At 39.7% G+C, this 21,505-nt stretch overlaps 1 protein-coding gene across 1 annotated transcript in view; it reads left to right on the forward strand.

Annotated features, from left to right (window-relative positions):
- The window catches only part of LOC111142477 (sperm antigen with calponin homology and coiled-coil domains 1 like), a 111,576-nt gene that overhangs the window by 76,574 nt on the left and 13,497 nt on the right, over window positions 1–21,505 (forward strand). The window contains exon 13 of the mRNA XM_022495670.1: window positions 677–779. Coding sequence (XP_022351378.1) covers window positions 677–779 — 103 coding nt within the window. The remainder of the gene's footprint in view (window positions 1–676; window positions 780–21,505) is intronic.

The raw sequence follows: 21,505 nt of genomic DNA on the forward strand, positions 1-21,505 counted from the left end.
AGTGAATTTACAGAAAAATCCCATTTTTCTATGCAAGATAAAATTCTAATTACCTATAGTCAAGAAAGAGCAGTAAATACATTTGAGATGTTTTATGGATGTTTGTCGCCATCTGTTGTCTTATCTGCTTCCCCCAGTTGTTAGCACCTTGAAGGCAGGAACCATGCCTTATAATCCTTTGTATTTACAAGAAGGATTTGTTTTTAAAAAAGAGGAAATGATTGAGGACATAAAAGGTAAGAAGCAAAAATGAATAAAATAAAATAAAGCATAAAGATTATGGAAAGGTAAGGTATTAGGTGAAAGGCGGCTGTGGCAGCTTTCAGATGCTGCCAGCATCAAGTTATTATGCCCCCTTCTGAGCGTCCTGGAGTGCATTCCATTAATTGTGAATGCACACTGTACTCAATCTGTGCCAGTTTCCTTGTGGATAATAGAGTTCCTCCCTTCAGACAGCAGAAACCCCTGACAGTGGTGGGTCAGTGAGGGTCCTGTCAAAATTGTAAGTAAAATCAAATGAGTGAAAAGATGCATCTTGCCATTAGATGTCTTAGTGTGTGCAGTTATACTACTGAAAAATGCACACTGACATTGTTCTCTTCTTTGTGGGATTTCTGGTTTATAATCGAGCTCAAATAAAAAATGTTTTAACTTTGGGTTCCTTGTTTTCACTTAGGGAAGAAAGGAAGGACCCTCTGTCAGCATTGGCAAGAGAATATGGAGGTTCAAAGAGGAATGCCTTGCTGAAGTGGTGTCAGAAGAAGACAGAAGGTTATCAGGTAATCAATCATATGGTTCCTTTGTCCCACATGAGCCGTGGCCGCACCAGATGCTAGAGTGTCATAGCTCGCTACATATCTCACATTAAGATGGGGGATCCTATGCTGAATTTTAAGAACACATTCAACACACAGTCTGTCCCAAATTTGGCTGAGGGCCACTTGGATGGCATCAGTTTTTACCTTTCCAGAGTAGCTAATCTTTCCAGTACTTTTACTCAGCTATTCTGTAACACTTTCTTACTTAAGTCCTGTTAACTGCTTTCGCTGAGGCCTCATCTGGACTGAGAGTAAAAATATGTTTATTTTACTTTAATATTTTTGTTAATGGTTAAAATGATAAATTTTATATATATTTTATGTAAGTTTTATTGCAATAAATTACTTAGCAAAAAAAAAGTAAATGATTGGGATATAAGTAGATAGAAAATCATCAAGGATATATTAAGACTTGAACTTGATACTAGACACTCTATGTGTATATATATGTATGTGTGTATATATATATATAAATGTATATATATGTGTATACGTGTGTGTGCACACACACACACACATAGCACATATATGTATAACTGGACCTACCCAACCACAGCAGTATCAAAGATTCTTCTCAGGTACACATAGAACATTACAGGATAGGATATATATTGGATCATAAAATGTCTCAAATTTGAACAAAGATTGAAATTAATTGAATAACTTCTCACCACAATGGAATGAAATTACAAATGTGTAACAGAAGGAAAATTCACAACTAAGTGGAAATTAAACAGTTAAAGTAAAAAAACCCAGTGGGCCAAAGGTAAATCACAAGGGAAATTAGAAAATAAAGAGAATGAAAGTGAAACACAACCTACTGAAACTTACAGGAGGCATTGAGAGCAGTTTATAGCCATAAACACGTATCTTCAAAAAGAAAATCTCAAATCAGTAACCCAACCTTTCACTTTAAGAAAGTAAAAAAGAAGAGTAAACTAAACCAAAGTAGAAGGAAAGAAATAAAAATTAGAGCAGAAAAAACAGTAGAAGAGATTAATGAAACCAAAAGCTGGTTCTTTGAAAAGATCAACAAGTTGACAAACCTTTAGCTAGATGGACAAAGGAAAAAAAAGAGCAGACTACAAAAGAAGGGACATTCCTAGTGACCTCAAGAAATAAGGAATACTTATTTACTTAGAAAATAATAATAATAATAATAATAATACTTAAAAGGGAATACTATGACCAGCTGTACACTGACACATTGGATGACCTAGGTATAAAAGGACAAATTCTTAGATGCACTATCAAAAATGACTCAAGAAGGGGACACCTGGGTGTCTCAGTCGGTTGGGTGTCTGATTCTTAGTTTCAGTTCAGGTCATGATCTCAGGGTCCTGGGATCAAGTCCTGTGTCAGGCTCCATGCCCATTGCAGAGTCTATTTGTCCTCCTTCTCCCTCTGTTCCCCCCGCCAAATAAATAAATAAAATCTTAAAAAAAAAAATGACTCAAGAAGAAAGAAAATCTGAATAGATCTATTCAACAGAAGATATTGACTTAATAAGCAAAACATTTCCAACAAAGAAAAGCCCACGACCAGATGGCTTCATTGGTGATTTCTACCAAATGTTTAGAAGAACTAACACCAGCCTTTCTCAAACTCTTCCAAAAATAAAGGAGAGAATACTTCCTGACTCATTTTGTGAGACTCATCTTGTGAGACCCAAAGACTCATTTTGGGTCTTTGCATGTGTAGTTCATTTTCCCTGTGTTTCCCTGTGTTACCCTGATAACCGAGCCAGAAAAAAATGTCATAAGGAAACTATGAGTCAAGGGGCGCCTGGGTGGCTCAGTGGGTTAAAGCCTCTGCATTTGGCTCAGGTCATGGTCCCAGGGTCCTGGGATCGATCCCCACATCGGGCTCTCTGCTCAGCATGGAGCCTGCTTCCTCCTCTTTCTGCCTGCCTCTCTGCCTACTTTTGATCTCTGTCTGTCAAATAAATAAATAAAATCTTAAAAAAAAAAACAGCCCTATGAGTCAATATTCCTTATGCAGAAATTCTCAGCGAAATACTGGTAAACAATCCAGAAACAGACAAAAAGGATCATACACCATGACCAAGTAGGATTTATCCCAGAAATACAAGGTTAGTTCAATATATGATAATTAATCAGTATAATATATATCTCAATAGAATAAGGGGAGAAAAAAAAAACAAGATAATCTTGACAATGAGCACAGAAAGAATGTTTGGCAAAAATTAAAAACCCATTTATGATAAGAAAAAAAAAAACCAGTGAACAAATTAGGAATAGAAGGGAACTTTGTTAGTCTGTTAAAGGGCATCTGTGAAAAACCTGCAGTTAACAGCATACTTAATGGTGAAAGATTTTGGAAGCTTTCCCTCAAGATCGGGAACAAGAAAGGATGTCCACCCTCAACCACTTCTATTCAGTATTTTCCTGGAAGTTCTAGCTAGAGCAGTTGGGCAAGAGAAAGAAATAAGTTATTGAAAAGGAATAAGTAAAATTGTTTCTGTTTGCAGATGACATGATTTATATCTAAAAAACCTTAAAGAATTAACATACAAACTGTTAGAGCTAATAAACTTAAGCTAATTTGCAGGGTACAGGGTTAATATATTAAAATCACTTCCATTTCTTTCTTTTTTTAAAGAGAGAGTGTTTTGGGCAGAGAGTTAGTGAGAATCCTAAGCAGGCTCTATGTCCAGCACTGAGTCTAGTACAGACTTGATCTCACAACCCTGAGGTCATGACCTGAGCTAAAATCAACACTTAAGCAGCTGAGCCACCCAAGTGCCCCATTACTTGCATTTTTATATACAAGTAATGAAAACTCTGAAAATGAAGTTAAAATGATACTTCCACTTATAGTAGCATCAAAAAGAATAAAGTACTTAAAAAAAAGAATGAAGTACTTAGAAATAAATTTAACCAAGGGGAGGACAAAGCTTGTACACTGAAAACTACAAAATATAGCTGAAAGAGGGCGCCTGGATGGCTCAGTGGGTTGGGCCTCTGCCTTCGGCTTGGGTCGTGATCTCGGGGTCCTGGGATTGAGCCTCGCATCAGGTTCTGCTCTGCAGGGAGCCTGCTTCCCCCCCCCCCCCGCCTGTTTGTGATCTCTCTCTCTGTCAAATAAATAAATAATCTTTTAAAAAATAAAAAAATAAAATATAGCTGAAAGAAATGAAAGAAAATCTAAATAAATGGAAAAACATCCCATGTTCATGAATTGGAAGTTTTGATGCATGCTACAATGTGAATGAACTTTGAAAATACTACACTAAGTGAAAGAAGCCAGACAGGAAGCTCCAGCATGAAAGATTTTAGTACTCCAGATCTGAAAGTAGGCATAAAACAGATACTCTCAGCATTGATGAATGGCAAGAAGATCAATGCTGCTGGCTACAAGTTTGATCTAAGACTGAAATCTTAAGCATGAATCAATATTGCATAACCACTTGATTTTTTTTCATTATGGTTTTTTTAATTGAAATATTCACATAAGATACAATTTACCCACCTAAGATATACACTTTAGTGGCTTTTGGTATATTCACAGAGTTTTTTAAAACTGACCATAGTCAACTTTAGAATATTTTCATCAATCTAAAAAAAATCTTGTAACCATTAACAGTCAGTCCTCACTTGCCCTATAGTTAAGCACTAATTTACTTTCTATCACCATATATTGGCCTATCCTGGACATTTCATATAAATGGAGTCACAAAGTATGGGGGCCTTTGTGACTGACTTCTCTCATTTAGTATCATGTTTTCAGGGTTCATCCATGTTGTGGCTTGTGTTGTCAGTACTTTATTCCTTTTTATGGCCAAATAACATTCCATTGTTTGGTTATACCACATGTTTTCCATTCATCTGTTGATGGACATTTTGGTTGTTTGGGCTATTATATTTATGCTGCAGTGGATGCTGTGTGTAAGTTTTTGCATGGACATAAGTTATTTTCCTCATCCTCCTGTCCATCTTCTACTCTGCTACCAAACTGGTTTGAAATTTTGATCTGGAACCTACTTCCTCATTGCCATGCAGTTACAATCAAGATCCTCAGTATGGAGGACAAGACCCTCTGTGATCAATCCGGTCCTTGCATAGCCTTTTTGACTCTTTATTCCGGTGAACTCCCCAGTCTCACCTTGGTCCCAAATGCCTCCCCATCCTTTCGCTTCATCCTTTCCATCTGGGGAGTTTCTGCTCCTTCAGCTGAGAAAACAGCATCTCTGCAAAATAGCTTCTGCCCCTGCTTCACCCCTACAAGGGTTCATCCTTTACATGTTCCACTCCCCCCTCCCAGAAACGAGGGAGCCAAGTTCTTCCTTGACTGTCCTGAAGTATGTATATATGAAGAAATATGCTATATTTCAGGGCATATTCTTTGGGTCTTTGCATGTGTAGTTCATTTTCCCTGTGTTCCCAAACTCCACAGGGTGTATCACATGGGTTTTAAAAGTTGTCAGTTTGCATGTCTGTCTTCCTTTCTAGACTAGGGAGCTTGTTTTTGCCTCTCCAGCATCTGGCATAAGGCTTAGCACATGACAAAGCTGACTAACTGTCTGAGCCTATATATTGAATGTAATGAAATACATTAGAAGTTCATTTTTAGAACTGGGGTTCTCAACCCTGTGCATCAAAAACTGTGAAGATTGTGGGGGAAAGGCAGATTCCTGAGAACCACACCTAAAGATCTGTGATTCTGGAGGTATAAAGTGAGACCCTGGGGTCTTCATTTGTGCAAGTACTGCAGGTGATACTTAGATCACACTGAGACTCACACATAGAGTAGTAATCAAGGCCATGGACTTGAGTGTCTGCTCTGCCCCTGTTGTATGACCTTATGCAAATTACTCAGCTTTTTTAAGCCTCACTTTTCTCTTCCATAAAATAGAGGAGTAACTGAGGCGGTCATGCACATTCACTAGCATGTCTTATGTGTTTAATAGATTTTTAAATTACTATTTTCTTTGATGCATTGGTTGCTGTCTGGTAAAATAAACTACATTTTCTTAGACTGCTCTGTCAGTTGAGGCACTTATTTATAACCTTGGTTATAACCTTTGTAACCCTTGGTTATAGAACTTTGCCATGTATCAAGTTGATTAAAAAGTTAAATGAGTTGATGGAGATCTTTCAAGCATTAAATCAGTGGTTTACCAATTGTCTCTTGGTTCCTTCCCACCTAAATTCTCTGCCTCTGTGATTTTAAGGGACATTGTGTTGGTTTTAAAAAAAATACAATTCTAGGGGAAGCAAGGGGGAGAAGAGAGGCTAATCCAGGGATGCTTTGAGGAAAGCCACGGGATTGGGAGCGGGGGGCGGTGGGGACCTCGAAGTCCTGCAGAGTTTTCCAAACTCCATGTGCTGCTTGGGCGTTTGCAGTGTGGGGAAACAGTCACGCCCTGTGTGCATCTGTCCGTGCTTGTACCCACGAAGAAACCCTTAAGGTTTAGATGAACGTGGGATTTGTCATGCAGCTGGTTCCAGATGGTTCCCCCATTACGACTTTTAGAATTGGGCATACCAAAGATTTCCTCTTATCTTTCTGCTGTGTTGAGTAGACATTACACAGACACCCCACCCATATTACTGCTTTTGTAAAGACACATTTGTTAAGAGGTACTCCACCTGTTTAAAAAAAAAATCAATTCAAAAACTTAAGAACTTTAATTAATAATTTTTAAGTTTTTTCCATTTAGCAGGTACTTACAGTACAGGAGGAAATATGCAAAATGGAATAGTCAACATACAAAAAGAAAAGACCTTCCTGGACACTAGACAGTGTTATGCTACAAGCCCAGTTTCCCCTTTCTTTACTTCCTATGGACACTTCTGTAATGATATATATCTATAGCTTTTTTGTTTGTCTTGCTTTTGTTTCCTGCAAGGCAGATCTCTGTTCTTGCTGTTTAAAAGCAGATAGGATGCTGATTCTTTTATTTCCAAGTCTGTGAGTTAAAATTGGGCAGTCTGAAATGTGTAATCTTTTTGTAAATGGAAAGATATATCTGATCGAGCTCTTAATTGGTCAAGAGCCATATAAGAGGTGACAGAACCCTTTCCTTATCTAGCTGTAAATATGGATGAGCATACCCATCCTTTGGAGCCAGCAGCTTGGGACCAGTTTTTTTTTTTGGTCTCTGACTGCTCCGAGTCCACAGGAAAGGGCAGGTTGTGACACTTGACCAGCTCACTAGAGCAGGAGCTGTTACGTGACACTCAGCACATACGGCTCTCTCAGGCCCTAAATGCAGCATTAATGCTTGGACCATGCATGCTTTCTGTCGTAGGAGCTGTCTCATCAATGGAGATAGATTCCCTAATACCATATCATCTTCCTTTTACTCTCTTAAGAGTCATCCTAAAATAATTGTGCTAATCACTATAACTTCATTAACCATCCATTACAAAACAAGCCCTTGTGAGTTTGCCTTTTATCTAACAAGTACATTTTCTCTTGTGTCCTGCCACTCACTGTTTACTGAAGTTGTAGAATACTAGAATTATTACTCTTGAAAGGGCCTTGGCATTCTGATTTACTGTCAGGTTTACAAATGTAGCACTGAAAAGCCCCATAGGATAAATGATGGCCTCAAGGCTGTCTCATGAGACCATGGCGTCACATAATCAACCTTCAGCACTATTGCTTTAAGGATTAAATCTTCCTTGTTTTTTAAATTAGTGCCTCAGTTTGTACCTGTTATGTTTTTATTTTTTTCTACAGTTATGCTTTTAAATTTAATTTAAATATGCAATTATAACATTAATAATTCTGAAGTGCTTACAGGGAAAAGTGCTGATCCATTGTGTATTTCATAACCTCTGTAATTTCTGCTTCCTGGAGGCATCTACTTTCAGTTCTTCTAGCGGTTTGTTTAGGGGTTGACAGTATCAGATTGATAAGGTAACCAAGAAAATAATTTATACTTTCAATATATTTTCTTCAATTCTAAAATTTGTATTTAGCAGCTTCTGGCGTGTCATTGTTTTCTTGTTCTGAAAAAACCTAACTGAATATAGTCAAGGGGCCTCTAAAGGTTAATTTAAAAGAGCTTTACTTTGGGGCGCCTGGGTGGCTCAGTGGGTTAAAGCCTCTGCCTTCGGCTCAGGTTATGATCCCAGGGTTCTGGGATCGAGTCCCGCATCGGGCTCTCTGCTCCGTGGGGAGCCTGCTTCCTCCTCTCTCTCTGCCTGCCTCTCAGCCTACTTGCGATCTTTGTCTGTCAAATAAATAAATAAAATCTTTAAAAAATAAAATAAGAGCTTTACTTTGGATAAAAAATCTTTGTTTTCTGATAAAATGCCAGACCTAGAATTGGATTAGTTAATCCAGAGGATAATGAAATCACTTAATCTAGTACAAAAGAGTTTTAGTAAATGAAAAAAAGCTTTTAGAAGAACTGCCTGAGGTAATTTAATCTCAAATAAACATTAAGAATGCACAGTTTTATTGAGGGATTTGCTCATTAATGCTCAGGATAGAGAAGAAAAGATTTTTCTTACATGTCTTAGTGGAGATCATTGGAGGCAGAAGAACTGACAGACTTGAATGATTTGGAAGTAATGTTTTATGTGCTGTGCTTTATTTGCTTTCTAGCAATTTTTCCTGATACAAAAATTAACTTGTCAGATACATACTAAGGTGGACACAAGATAGGGCTCTGGGTGTTAAAGCAGAATCAGGAAATGAAAAAACAGTTTCTCTTCTTAGGAAGATTATGGACTAGTCAGTAAGAATATATTAGTAATTAAAACTAAATAATGAACTTCTGTTTAGGTAGACTATCAGACCAGACTCTACTGAGAATTACGATTTTGTTTAAGATAGTAGTGCTTGGGGGCGCCTGGGTGGCTCAGTGGGTTAAGCTTCTGTCTTCGGCGCAGGTCATGATCCCAGGGTCCTGGGATCGAGTCCCACGTCAGGCTCCTAACTCAGCAGGGAGCCTGCTTCTCCTTCTACCTCTGCCTGCCACTCTACCTGCCTGTACTCTCTCTTTCTGTCTCTCTTTCTCTGACAAATAAATAAGTAAAATCTTAAAAAAAGAAAAGAAAAAACACATTGACTTGAGCCCCATATTTACCCCTGCCTTTTTAAACCCTTGGAGTATTAACCGACTTGTGGCATGGGGCAGAGACCAAACAGAAAGCAGTGGTCCAGAGCTTGTTTCAGAATCTCTGAGTGGGGATGCTAAAATTAGAATTTAGAGCTACTAAATCAATATTTGAGGGTCCTAAATCCCAGGGGAAAGACAATGCCAGAGTAGCAGATTCAACATTTGATTTAGCTTTTGCCCTCACGATTGTTTGTCATGTCCTAAGTAAGGTGTATGGAGGCTGACTTAGATTCAGCAGAAGCTGCTGCTCAGAGGATAACCACTTTAGCCCCAGTTTATTGAAAAATCTCCTCTCCCCATTGAATGGTGTTGGCACCCTTGTCAATTCATTTGACTATATACAATGTTTATTTACTTATTTCCTTGACCTTTTAAAACCTTATGGTTGGGGTGCCTGGGTGGCTCAGTGGGTTAAAGCCTCTGCCTTCGGCTCAGGTCGTGATCTCAGGGTCCTGGGATCGAGCCCCGCGTCGGGCTCTCCGCTCAGCGGGGAGCCTGCTTCTCTCTCTCTGCCTGCCTCTCTGCCTACCTGTGATCTCTGTCTGTCAAATAAATAAATAAAATCTTTTAAAAAAAATAAATAAATAAAACCTTATGGTTTATCTCTGGTCTCTTAACTCTATTCCATTGGTATATAAGTCTGCCTCTGCCAGTACTGCACTATTTTCATCGCTGGAGCTATGCAGTAAGTTTTGAAATCAGGAACTTAGAGTCTTCTAGCTTTGTTCTTATCTTTTCAAGATTATTTTGACTCTTCACGGTCCCTCAAGATTCCATGTGGATTTTAGGAGGGTTTTGCTATTTCTGTAAAAAAAAAAAATTTCATTGGGACATTGATAGGAATTGCATTGAATCTATAGATTTCTTTGGGTAATAGTAAATCATAATAGTGTTAATTCTTCCAAGCCATGAATATGGGATGTCTTTACTTTCTTTCAGCAGTGTTTTGTAGGTTTTATTATTCAAATCTTTCACCTCCTGGATTAGGTTGTTCCTAATTTTTTTATTCTTTCTGATGCTCTTATAAATGGAATTATTTTGTGATTTCCTTTTTAGGTTGTTCATTGTTAGTGTATAGAAGTGCAGCTGATTTTTATATGTAGACCTTGATCCTGCTTCTTTGCTGAATTCATTAGCTCTGACACTTTTTTTGTGTGGAATGTTTAGAGTTTTCTACATAGAAGATCATATCATCTGCAGACAGAGATGGTTTTACTTCTTCTCTTCTTGCCTTTTATTTCTCTTTCTTCACTAATTGCCCTGGCTAGAACTTCCAGAACTGTGTGTTGGGTAGAAGTGGCCAAAGTGGACATCCTTGGCTTATTTTTCCTCAACTTAGAAAAGAGCTTTCAGTTTTTCACCATTGAGTGTAATATTTGCTGTGGGTTTTTCATACATAGCTTTTTATAGTGTGGAGGTAGTTTCCTTCTATTCCTATTTTTCAAGTATTTTTATCATGAAAGGTTGTTGAATTTTGTCAAATGCTTTCTATGTATCAACTGAGATGATCAGGTGGGTTTTTTCTCCCTCATTCTGTTAATGTGGTTAGTATATCACATAAATCGATTTTTTGTGTGTTGTGAACCATCCTTGCATTCCAGGAATAAGCCCTACTTGGTCTTGGTGTAAAATCCTTTTAATGTACTGTCGAATTTGGTTTGCTAGTATTTTGTGGAGGATTTTGGCATTAGTGTTCATAAGAGATACTGGTCCAGAGCATTGTTCTCTTGTAGTGTCTTTGTCTGGCTTTGTTATCAGGGTAACGGTGGTCTCATAGAATGAGATAGAAATCATTCCCTCCTCTTCAATTTTAGTAGAAGTTTGAGAAGCACTGGGGTTAGCTCTTTAAATGTTTGGTAGAATTCATCAGTGAAGGCATCAGGTCAAGGGCTTTTCTTTACTGGAAATTTTTTCTGGTTCCTGATTCAGTTATTTTAGTTAAACATCTGTTCAGATTTTCTGTTCTTTGTAATACAGTCTTGATAGGTTTTGTGTTTCTAGGAGTTCTCCCATTTCATCTAGTAGTCCAGTTTTTGGTAGACAGTTGTTTATAGTACTCTGTTATCATACTTTTCCTTTCCATAGACTTGGTAATAATATTCTCACTCAGTTTCATTTCTGATTTTAATAATTTGAGGCCTCTTCTCTCTTTTTTTCTGTCAGTCTAGCTAAAGGTTTGTCAGTTTTGCTTTTTAATGAATCAGCTTTTTGGATTTCTTTTATTTTTTTCAATTGTTTATCTATTTTCTTTTGTTTACCTGTGCTCTGTTCTTTATTATTTACTTTCTTCTGCTAGCTTTGGATTTCGTTGTTCTTATTTTTCTAGTTCCTTAAGTTTTAAAGTTAGTTTGTTGATTTGAGATCTTTCTTGTTTTTTTTCTTAAAGATCTTATTTATTTGACAGAGATCACAAGTAGGCAGAGAGGCAGGCAGAGAGAGAGGGGGAAGCAGGCTCCCTGCTGAGCAGAGAGCCCGATGCTGGGCTAAATCCCAGGACCCTGGGATCAAGACCTGAGCCAAAGACAGAGGCTTTAACCCACTGAGCCACCCAGGCGCCCCGAGATCTTTCTTATTTTTTAATGTGTAAGAGTTTATTGCTGTTAGCTTCCCCGAAACTGCTTTCTCTGTGTCCCATAAGTTTTGATATTTTGGGTTTTACTTTTCCTTTTTCTCTTATTATTTTCTACCATCCCTGGTGGTCTAGTGGTTAGGATTCGATGCTCTCTCTCTTACTGTTTTCTAATTTCCCTTGTGAATTCTTCTTTGATCCATTATTTGCTTAAGATAATTTATTTTGAGTGGTAAACCAACCTTGTATTCTTGGGACAAATTCTTCTTAGTTATGACGTATTATTCCTTTTTAGCCAGTCAAATTCAACTTGCTAAAATTTTGTTTAGATTTTTGCATCTATGTCTATGAGGAATATTGGTCTGCAGTTTGTAAATAATGTCTTTACCAAGATTTGGTATTAATAATGTTGACCGTAGAATAAGTTGGTAAGAATTCTTTCTTCTTCAGTTTTCTGGAAAAGTTCATTTACAGTTGGTATTACTTCCTTCTTAAATATTTGGTAGAATTCCCTAGTGAAGTCATCTTGTCTGGTTGTCTTTGTTAGGAACATTTTTAAATACAAAATATAGAAATATAGTTTCTTTAGTAGAGACAAAGAGCTATTCAGATTATGTTTCTTCTTGAGTAAGGTAGTTGTATCTTTCAAGGAATCTGTTCATTTCATCTGAGTTGTAGAATTTTTGGGATAACGTTGATAATATTCCCGTCTCCTAGGTATCCGTAGAAACTGATGGGTTGTCTCTGCTTTCATTCCTGATAATGCAACTTTTGTATTCTCTCTTTCTTCCTTACTAATCTAGCTGGAGGTTTGTAAAATTTATCTTCTTGGTGAACAAGTTCTTTATTTATTTTCTTTATTATTTCTATTTTTTTATTTCATTGCTTTTTGCTCTGGTCTTTATTACTTCCTTTTTCTGCTTACTAATTGGGTTTTATTTGCTCTTTTTCTTTAGTTCCTTGAGGTAAAGTTGTCATCATTTGAAGCTCTTCTTCTTTTCTGGTGTAGACACTTCTTGCTAGAAATTTTTCCCCTAAGTACTCAAATACAAAAAGTACATTGCACAAATTTTTTATTTTCATTCAGTTCAAAATACTTTTCTGTTTTGATTTCTACTTTGATCCATGGATTATTTAGAAGGATGTCATTTCATTTCCAAACACTTGAGGATTTTTTAGAGATCTTTCTGTTAATGATTTCCAGCTAAATTTGATGATGGTCAGAAAATGTAACTTTCTATGACTCAGATCCTTTTAAAATTTATTGAGACTCATTTTGTGGCACAAAATATGGTCTCTTGCTTCAGAAAATGCTAGTCTGGGGCACCTGGGTGGCTCAGTGGGTTAAGCCTCTGCCTTCAGCTCAGGTTATGATCTCAGGGTCCTGGGATCGAGCCCCACATCGGGCTCTCTGCTCAACAGGGAGCCTGCTTCCCCCTCTCTCTCTGCCTGCCTCTCTGCCTACTTGTTATCTCTCTCTCTCTCTCTGTCAAATAAATAAATAAAATCTTCAAAAAAAAAAAAGAGAAAAAAATGCTAGTCTGATGTTGCTGGAGAAAGTTTCTATAAATATTAATTAGATACCATTCATTGACTGTTTATCCTATTTTCTGTATCTCTATTTTATAGCTGCCTATTCTATCCATTTTTTTTTTTTTTTAAGATTTTGTTTATTTGAAAGAGCGCAAGCCTAAGGGAGAGGCAGAAGGAGAAGCAGACTCTCCGCCAAGCAGGGAGCCCAATGTGGGCCTTGATCCCAAGACCCTGGGATCATGACCTGAGCCAAAGGTAGACGCTTAGCCAGCTGAGCCACCCAGGTGCCCTATTAGATCCATTTTTGAGCAAAGAATATTGCAGTCTTTTGATTATAGTTGTAGATTTCTCTACTTCTCCTTGTAGTTTTAACAGTGTATTCTATAACTGTTACTAGTACATAAAAATGAAGGGTTATGTCCTCTTGAGAAATTTACCTCTGCCATTATGAAATGACCTTCTTTACCTGTGAGAATATTCTGTGCTATGAAATCCTTATTTTATATGAATATAGCCACTCTGTCTTTCTCTGGGTTACATTTAGTGTGGTATACATATCTCTAGTGTGCATACTTTTTGCGGGTAGCAAGCATATAGTTGAGTATTACCATATTTTTTAAAGTTATTCTTCTAATGATTATTCTAGGGATTGATTATAATACACATCTTACCCCAGTTGATTTAAGGTTTTTCTGACTTAATATGGTAAAATATAGCAACTGCTGCTCTAATGTAGGTCCTTTTCTTCCCTCTTCCTTTGTGCTGCTTTTGTCATATGTGTTATATTTATTTGTGTTATAGACCCAGTTAGTACAGTACTATAATTATTGCTTTATTCGTTGTTATGGGTTTTTTAAAAAAAATAGAAGAGGAAAACAGATGAGAGCAATTTTAGGCATGAAGGCTACTACAGGCTCCTACTGTTCTTACCTGAAATTATTAGCCTTTGATTCATTTCCAGAGCCCTGAAATTATTATTTTTGATAATTTTGTCCAGTTTTATGTATTTTTTTTTTTTTTAGAAAAAGGAATTGTTGACCTCTGCTCCACCACAGCTGGAAATTTCCTCACATGCTTCCTTTTTGGATTTCTTTTCCCCCCCGACCCTCTTTCACTAAGCAACAACAACAAAGGAGCACTTAGCCTTTCTTCTCCCAGAATTGTGTGTCCCCGTGGACTGAAGAGTCAGTAGAGTAAGAACTAATGGACGGATAAAAATAGCTCAGTCCCCCACAGCTTCCTTTGAAATATTAGGCTGTCTGTAGACAAGCAGGAGAAAAGGAAGTTCTCTTAATAAATTTATGAAGTATTCATGTGATACTTGCTAGTGCCTACCCGGGTAGCCCAGGCACCTGGTGTTTGCCACATTCTCTTGGGCCACTGTGCATTTCCAGCATTCCAGAACTTGTGGGGTGAGTGAATTCTCTGTATAAAGTACCTTTGTTTACCCAAAAAGCTCAGGTTTCTTATGATTCCTCTTGCTCACTGCATGCTGAGACAGGGAATAGAGAAGTGTCCCTGCACATGTGACCCCTGGCCCTTGGTCCGTCCAATGCATCCAAGTGGTATTTCCATTGGTACTCCCCTTCCTTTTCAGAGAAGTCTTCAGTCTCTCATGCCAAAAACATTATGGAGTGCCTCTTCCCCTAGTCCTTCCTTCCCTGTCTTCCCTTTCCACTTTCCTAGCATCCTCTCTTCGTGATTTCAGTTAGGACTAAGGCAGGGGTGGGTGGAATGGGAGAGGTCAGGAAAGCTGGGAGTTCTGCCAATAGATAGAGTGCAGTTAAAATAATACATTTGGAATTCCTGATAGTCAATGCACAGCTTAGATGGTTTCATTTCCTCTTCTATAACTGGAATCTTAGGTCACAGGAATGACTTCCCAGAGTTAAAAAATAAAAAAGGTGCAGGCAGTAGATAAGGGTTTTGATCTGAATTGAATCTAGGTTGAAAGTCTAATTTTTTTTAAATTTTACATTGTCAGTTTGGTTGGAAACTTAAGTTTCCATACAGAAAGATCTTATTGTTTGTAAATATCACTGTGTTCCAAGGGTTAAAAATACTTGAACAAAGGGAAAGGGAATGGCAAGTTTGTAGTCCCACCCAGTCTTTATGTGGATTTCCATATATTCACCTGCTCTCTCCATGTGGTCACTCATGGTGCCACAGCCTGGTCATTCTGTGCCCCCTTGTCCAGGAAGCTGGCGGTGGCCCGGCATGAAGTTCACATGTCTACGGAGCACTCTTGTCTCACGGCTCCTCACGGGCCTGTGCTCTCCACTGCACACAGTGGAGGTTAGGCAGATGGCCTTATGGTCACAGTGGAGTGAAAGAGCGGTTTCCTGTTTTCAGGGGATTCCTTTCAATGCCAAACATAGCAGCTGGGAAACAAAGTTTTCCCAGAATCACAGTGTACTTCTTGGGTTCTGTTTAAACATAATTTGACAGTCACCATTAACATCTATTTCCAGAAATGTCAAGGCTATAATTTTTTAAAATTAATTGCTTAATAGCATTACAATACATCGGTTTGATCTGTGTTCTCGTGTGCGGTAGGTGACACTACCCAATCAACATTTCCCCCAGCTGACTCCAGTTCTTAAGTGCTGATGTTTACATTTCTGATTGCGAGCAGCTTTCAGAGCTGCATTCAGGGCCCGTGAATGTGGAAAGATGTTCAGGAATGATGGGCTGCACACAAGCGATAGCAGTCTCACATGTACCTGTCATGTCTTCATTGACAGAATGGGCCTGTGGAAATGTGAGAAGTGAAAGGGACCTGAGGAGTCTGAACAGAGCCAGAGAAGCCTGTCATTCTCCTTAACTCAGGGTTCTATTCCTCTTCCCCTGGTTCTTTTCCCCCATTTAATTCCCACCCACCTGCTGAATGTGGGAACATGGTGTGAATTGGTTAGCTATAAGGTAATTGTTACAGGAGTTTGTTTGCTCGGATAAAATTTGAGGTACTTAATTTGAATTAGCACCCACAATTCCATTTTCAGAAGTTGGAGAATATCAGACTTGAGATGACCCCTAGGAATCCTGTAGGCGGAGTTTCACTTCTCAGGTGACAGAACTTCAAATCAGAGAAGTGGCAGGCTTGCCCGAGATCATACACCTGGGCCTCCAGACACCCAGCAGGGCTCTCGCCACCAACCTTCCTGCCTCCCCAGCAGGGTCCCAGGCTCTTCACTAAGTTTCCAGTAAATGGGAATTTTTATTATGAGTAATACTGATAAATAGAGGAGAAATCAGATAAGTAACAGTTTCAGGAGCTGTTTCATTATTTTGCTAAAAGCCGAATCATTAGATTATTTGGGTCAAATAATCTTTATATATCAGATAGCACACACAGTCCTTTACTGCCTTACATCATGAGAAAAGTGTGTGTGTGTGTGTGTCTGTGTGTCTGTGTGTGTCTGTGATTCACTTTGGATGCGATGCCAGCATAACAATATGAAGTCTATAGAGGAGTTGAAATTTGACAGGTTAATTTTATTATATACATGATGCTCTGGCTTTTCACAAATAAGTTTAGCCTGAGGTCATTCAGGAAATTTAGGATGACCTCTCTGTAGAAGCAGGTAATTTGTAAAGATGCTCTATTGCTGCCTCATGATATATAATTATGGAAAGGGTAATTAACCATTAGGTACTGGAGGGAGGAGGAAAGACAAACTAGCTTCCTTTCCAAATGGGCTCTTTAGATTAGGAGAAAGAGGCTGGTCTGGTTACCTACTGCTGCATAACAAACACCACCCCAAAAGTTAATGGCTTAAAATAATGATGATGTTTATTTAGCTCATAAATCTACAATTTGGGTGGAGCTTAGTGGGGACAGCTCATCTCTACTCCATTCGGCTTCATCTGAAGCTCCTGCCCTCACCATGTCTGGTGGCTGATGGTAGCTGAGATTTTCACTGGGCTGGGACTGGAAGCCTACGTGCAGCTTCCTCCATGTGGAGGAAGCTCCACTGGGCTTCCTCACGCCGTGCTGGCTGTGTTCCAGGGGAAATGTCTCACGAGAGATACGGGCAGTAGCCCCTCATTTTTTAGGACCTAGTTTTGGGGGTCATGCGGCATCTCTTTTGCCACATTCTGTTAGTCAAGGCAGTCGCAAAAGCCTGTGCAGTTGCAAGGGGAAGGAAGCTAGATTCCATCTCCTGATGGGACACAACAAGGTTCTGGAGACAATATAGGGCCAGAGATATTGCTGTGGCCTTTTTCGAAAAATCCAGTCTGCCACAGAGACTTTTCTTTTCTTTAAGTAGAACAGCCAGTAATGTGACACTAACCTGGCAGAACCTTATAATGATATTTTTAAAAAATATTGCCTCACAGGTGAGAGGGAACCTGGGTAGAGTATGGGCCGTCTGGTGAAAAAGTCTACCTTATGAAAGCTAGATGCATTTGCCTGTATGGTTCTGCATAGCAAGAACCATACTGCACCCTGAGATCTCAGGGTCATGACTGTCTGCCTTCTCCGAACCCACCCAGGGTGTGGGTTCCATCAGAGTTTCTTGGACTGTGTCTGGTTCACCACGGTCTAACTGGAAACTACATTCAGTTACAGCACTCTGAAACACTGAGAAGAAGGACAAAGCTTAAAAACAAAGAGACCTAGGTGACACCCAGATGTGTTTGTGGCCCTGGGATCCCTTGTTTGAAAAAAACAGATGCTTTGAGGAAGAATTGACATATAATAAACCATATATTTAAAGTTTACAATTTGATGACTTTTGACATACATATGCCTGTGAAACATCCTCACACATGGTGAGTATATGGACGTCTGCAGAAGATTCCTTAAGCCTCTCTGTATCCTTTGTCCTGCCTTTTCCCACACCCGCCCCCAGGCAACCACAGTCTTCTGTCACTGCGTAGTGTTTGCATTTTTATAATTCTGTATAAATGGGATCATAGCGTGTATAATTTGGGGAGGGTTCTGGCTTCTGTCACTTAGCACAATGATCGTGAGATTTATTCATATTGTGTATATCAAGAATTCATTTCCTTTTTTTTTTTTTTCCCCTGAAGAACAAGTCCGTTTTATGGATACATCACCATTTGTTTATCCATTCAGCTGTTGCTAGACATTGGGTTGTTTCCAGTTGTTGCTTCTAAGTAAAGCTCCTGTGAACGTTCTTGTGCGGGTGGTTGCAAAGACATCTGAAAAGTGGATTGGCTGGCTCATGTGGTAGGTATAGGTGTTACTTTTTAAGAAGCTGCCAGACTGTCTTCCAGAGTGGCTGCACCAGCAGTGCGGGAGCATTCCAGTTCCTTTACATCCTCGTGGGGACTTCGTGTGGTTGGCCTCCAGCCGTTCTAATAATTATGTGGTGCTCTCTCAGCACGGTTTTCATTTTCCAGTCGCCTGGGAATGAATGGCGTGGAGCATCTTTTGGTGTGCTTGTTTGCCATCCGTGTGTCTTCTTCAGTGACGTGCCTGTGCACAACCAGAATGGTCATCAAATACAAGGAAGGATATGATGTAGTCTAGAGCATGACCTTTGCCCTCAAGGAACTTTTGAAATTATTTCTGAAACATCATCATATTCCAGGCCTTTTAAAATGATGCCTTCTCCTGGGCACAATTTAACCTTTTTAATGACTCAGATTTGTGATCATAAGTGTTCATGACTGCACTATGTGGAATCCAGTTTTAAGTGGCCTTTATACTTCTGCATCATATCCCACCTTCTGACCCTCAGCCCTCTCTGTCTGGCTGCATCCTAATGTGTTTTTTTTACCAAGAAACCACAAAAAGTGCCTGTGACCAACTTGCATGCAAAACAAAACCAGAAAATATGGGGTCAGGAGTAAAGTGCCATGTATAGGGCCCCAGTGGCATGCAGGCTACTCTGCTCCCTTGCGACAGCACCATGTTCTCCCGCTGGTGGTAACTGGTTATGTTTGGTTCAGAGGAAAGTGTTTTACCATTTCCCTTCACATTTACTACACTAATGGGAAAATAAGTAAACCACTGAGTTTGGGGGTACAGGAGGTGTGATACCTGTTTTTTGGATGTTTCATCATTTTCCCTCTGCCAGAATGGTACCTTATAGGTGTGGAAACAAATACCCTGAAAGATTTAAAAGGACACGTTAATTTCTGCCTTCAGCAATGAGATGAGTTCATCTGAAGGTGAGCATTCCATTGAGCATCTCTTTCCTGAGACCATTTCCTTCCCAAGCTACTTTGAAAGACCACTGCATTTCACATCCAGGCTGCCTTGTAGTGGGGTGTCCTGGGTCAGACCGGATGCATTCCCTTTGATTTCAGAAATGGAAGTGCCGTGCCAGGGAAGATCAGTACTCTTTCTAGGCTCGAGTTCTATCTGGGTATGTGTTCTCAGGGGCAGGCAATTCTTCCCTGAAACTTGAGTACCAGAAAGATAATGATGCATCCAAATGAGCACCTTCCCTGTTAGGGGCGTGCCACCAGTGTGCTGGTCTAAATCTTTGCTCTGTGTGGGATGGTGTATTATAGTCTCTGTATGGCCCTATCCTTTTGTGCATAAATTACATTTCTAAAAATTTAAGGTATTTGGATGAGTCTAGGTATACTTTGTGTCTGTCCTTCACGCTTTGTAAGTATAATCTTTTAGCAGCCCTCATTTTTAGAAGCTGAAGCATTTTTTTTTTTTTTAAGACCTATCTCCATACTGAAACTTTCAGATCCTCTGGACCTTTTTACCTAAATTTCTCTACATTCTCTCAGAGTTTTCTTAAATGAGCATGTAATCCAGCAGTCATTCAGCAAACCTTTGTGAAGTGCCTGAAGAGTGTGCTAGGTTTTCCAGGTCAGTGCTTGGCAGGAACACATCTGAGAGGAGGAAACGAAGCCATATAAGTGCTGTTTGTTGTAGTAGGTACAGGGGAGACATGTGACAGAAGTCCGTATGACTGTCACAGAGCCATCAGACCTTTCTCATCTCTGGCCCAGACGGCAGGTGTCTCGAAGTTCCAGGGTGTGCACTAGAGGAGAGGGACTTGGAACCAGCATGTCTGTCTCCTGGTACTCCAGGGCCTCTCCTGGGGCAGGGACAGTGGTCTCCTGTCTCATGCTTGTTTGTGCTCTGGAAGGTGGAATCACCACCATCTTGGGGGAGGTGGGAAGGGGGGCCAGATATGTCAAGCTGCAGCTGAAGGAGCTGTTCCCTGTACCTCACAGACTCTGTCTTAGTAAATCTTCGTAATTGAGTTATCTTTCCCATTTTGCATATGAGAGAATGGAGAGTCCTCCAAGGTAAACTGGCCTCACTGTCTTGGAGCTACTAGGGACTTGCCCCAACATTCACAGCCCAGTCCACGGGACTCTAAAACCCATGATACCTCTGTCACACTGCTCTGCTTTTCCAGAGCGGTGGCTTTCACATCGGTGTAAAAATTTCCTAAGACTTAAATGGAGGAGGAGTCAGCCTTGCAAGCTAAAGAGCTTATTTCTCTCACCTTTTCTCAGAGAAGGCATTTGAACAGGGTTTTTGTGTGAGCCCTGGCTTCTTACATTGGCCCACAAGCACCCAGATTACCCTGCATCCGTCTGTTTCAGAGCCTGAGTACAAAACTGATGGCATTTGTCTTAAGGATAAACTAAAGGAGACCATCCCAAGGATATTTTGGAATGCCTAATTTTCTTGCCCTCAGACACATAAATTCTCAGGGAAACCTTTGGGGGTTAGGATGGGGAGACATAGCTTCTTTCTTCCTCCTCTGTCAAGCCCTTCCCCAGAGCACACACCATGGTAAATGTTGCTTGAGGATTACTGTGAGTGTCTCCTTTAGTTCAAATTGCATTTTAGTGAGTAATAACCCCTGCCAAAGCTAAACTAAATCTAGAAAAGGCAGAACTAATTCCTAAGCTGCTCATAAGACTACTCACAGCATTCCCAGGGCTCATGAATCACCTATGACCTAGCCAGCAGCTCTTGCCTGCTGTCCCTTCCTGGTGGCAGTTTTCCTGAATTTTCAAAAAGCAGGCATCCTGGTTCTGTGAAAAGTCTCCCTTTGGAGGGATTTATGGGAAATGCAGGGACGCTAATCCCATCTCTTTGGGTGACATTGGCTTATTCTGAATTGTTCCCCCAAAATAGGTTCATTTGACTGAAACCGTTTATAGCACATTAAACTCAAAATGTTATTATTGTACCTTAGGTTTTGTTTTTGTGAAGTTTCAGCACAGTTGGAGCTTATGCTAGAAATGTGCTTGCTACTTTGGGCGACATCTTTGTGGCTAAACCTGGCTGCCTCCCCTAGAGAACCCTGGCAGCTTCCCTCTGGACTTTGAAGCAGCCGTGCACAGAGAATGATCAGGTTCCTTCTTAGATGCTGTAGTTGCTCGGTTTATCCCTGAGGTGAAGGGAGTAGCTCAATAACCTGCCTCCTACATTCAACTACTTGCTCTTAAGAATTTTTTTTAAAGATTTTATTTATTTGGGGCACCTGGGTGGCTCAGTGGGTTAAAGCCTCTGCCTTCGGCTCAGGTCAT

The sequence above is a fragment of the Enhydra lutris genome, unplaced genomic scaffold (genome assembly GCF_002288905.1).
Source record: "Enhydra lutris kenyoni isolate GAN:26980312 unplaced genomic scaffold, ASM228890v2 scaffoldscaffold8, whole genome shotgun sequence".
Taxonomy (NCBI): Eukaryota; Metazoa; Chordata; class Mammalia; order Carnivora; family Mustelidae; genus Enhydra; species Enhydra lutris.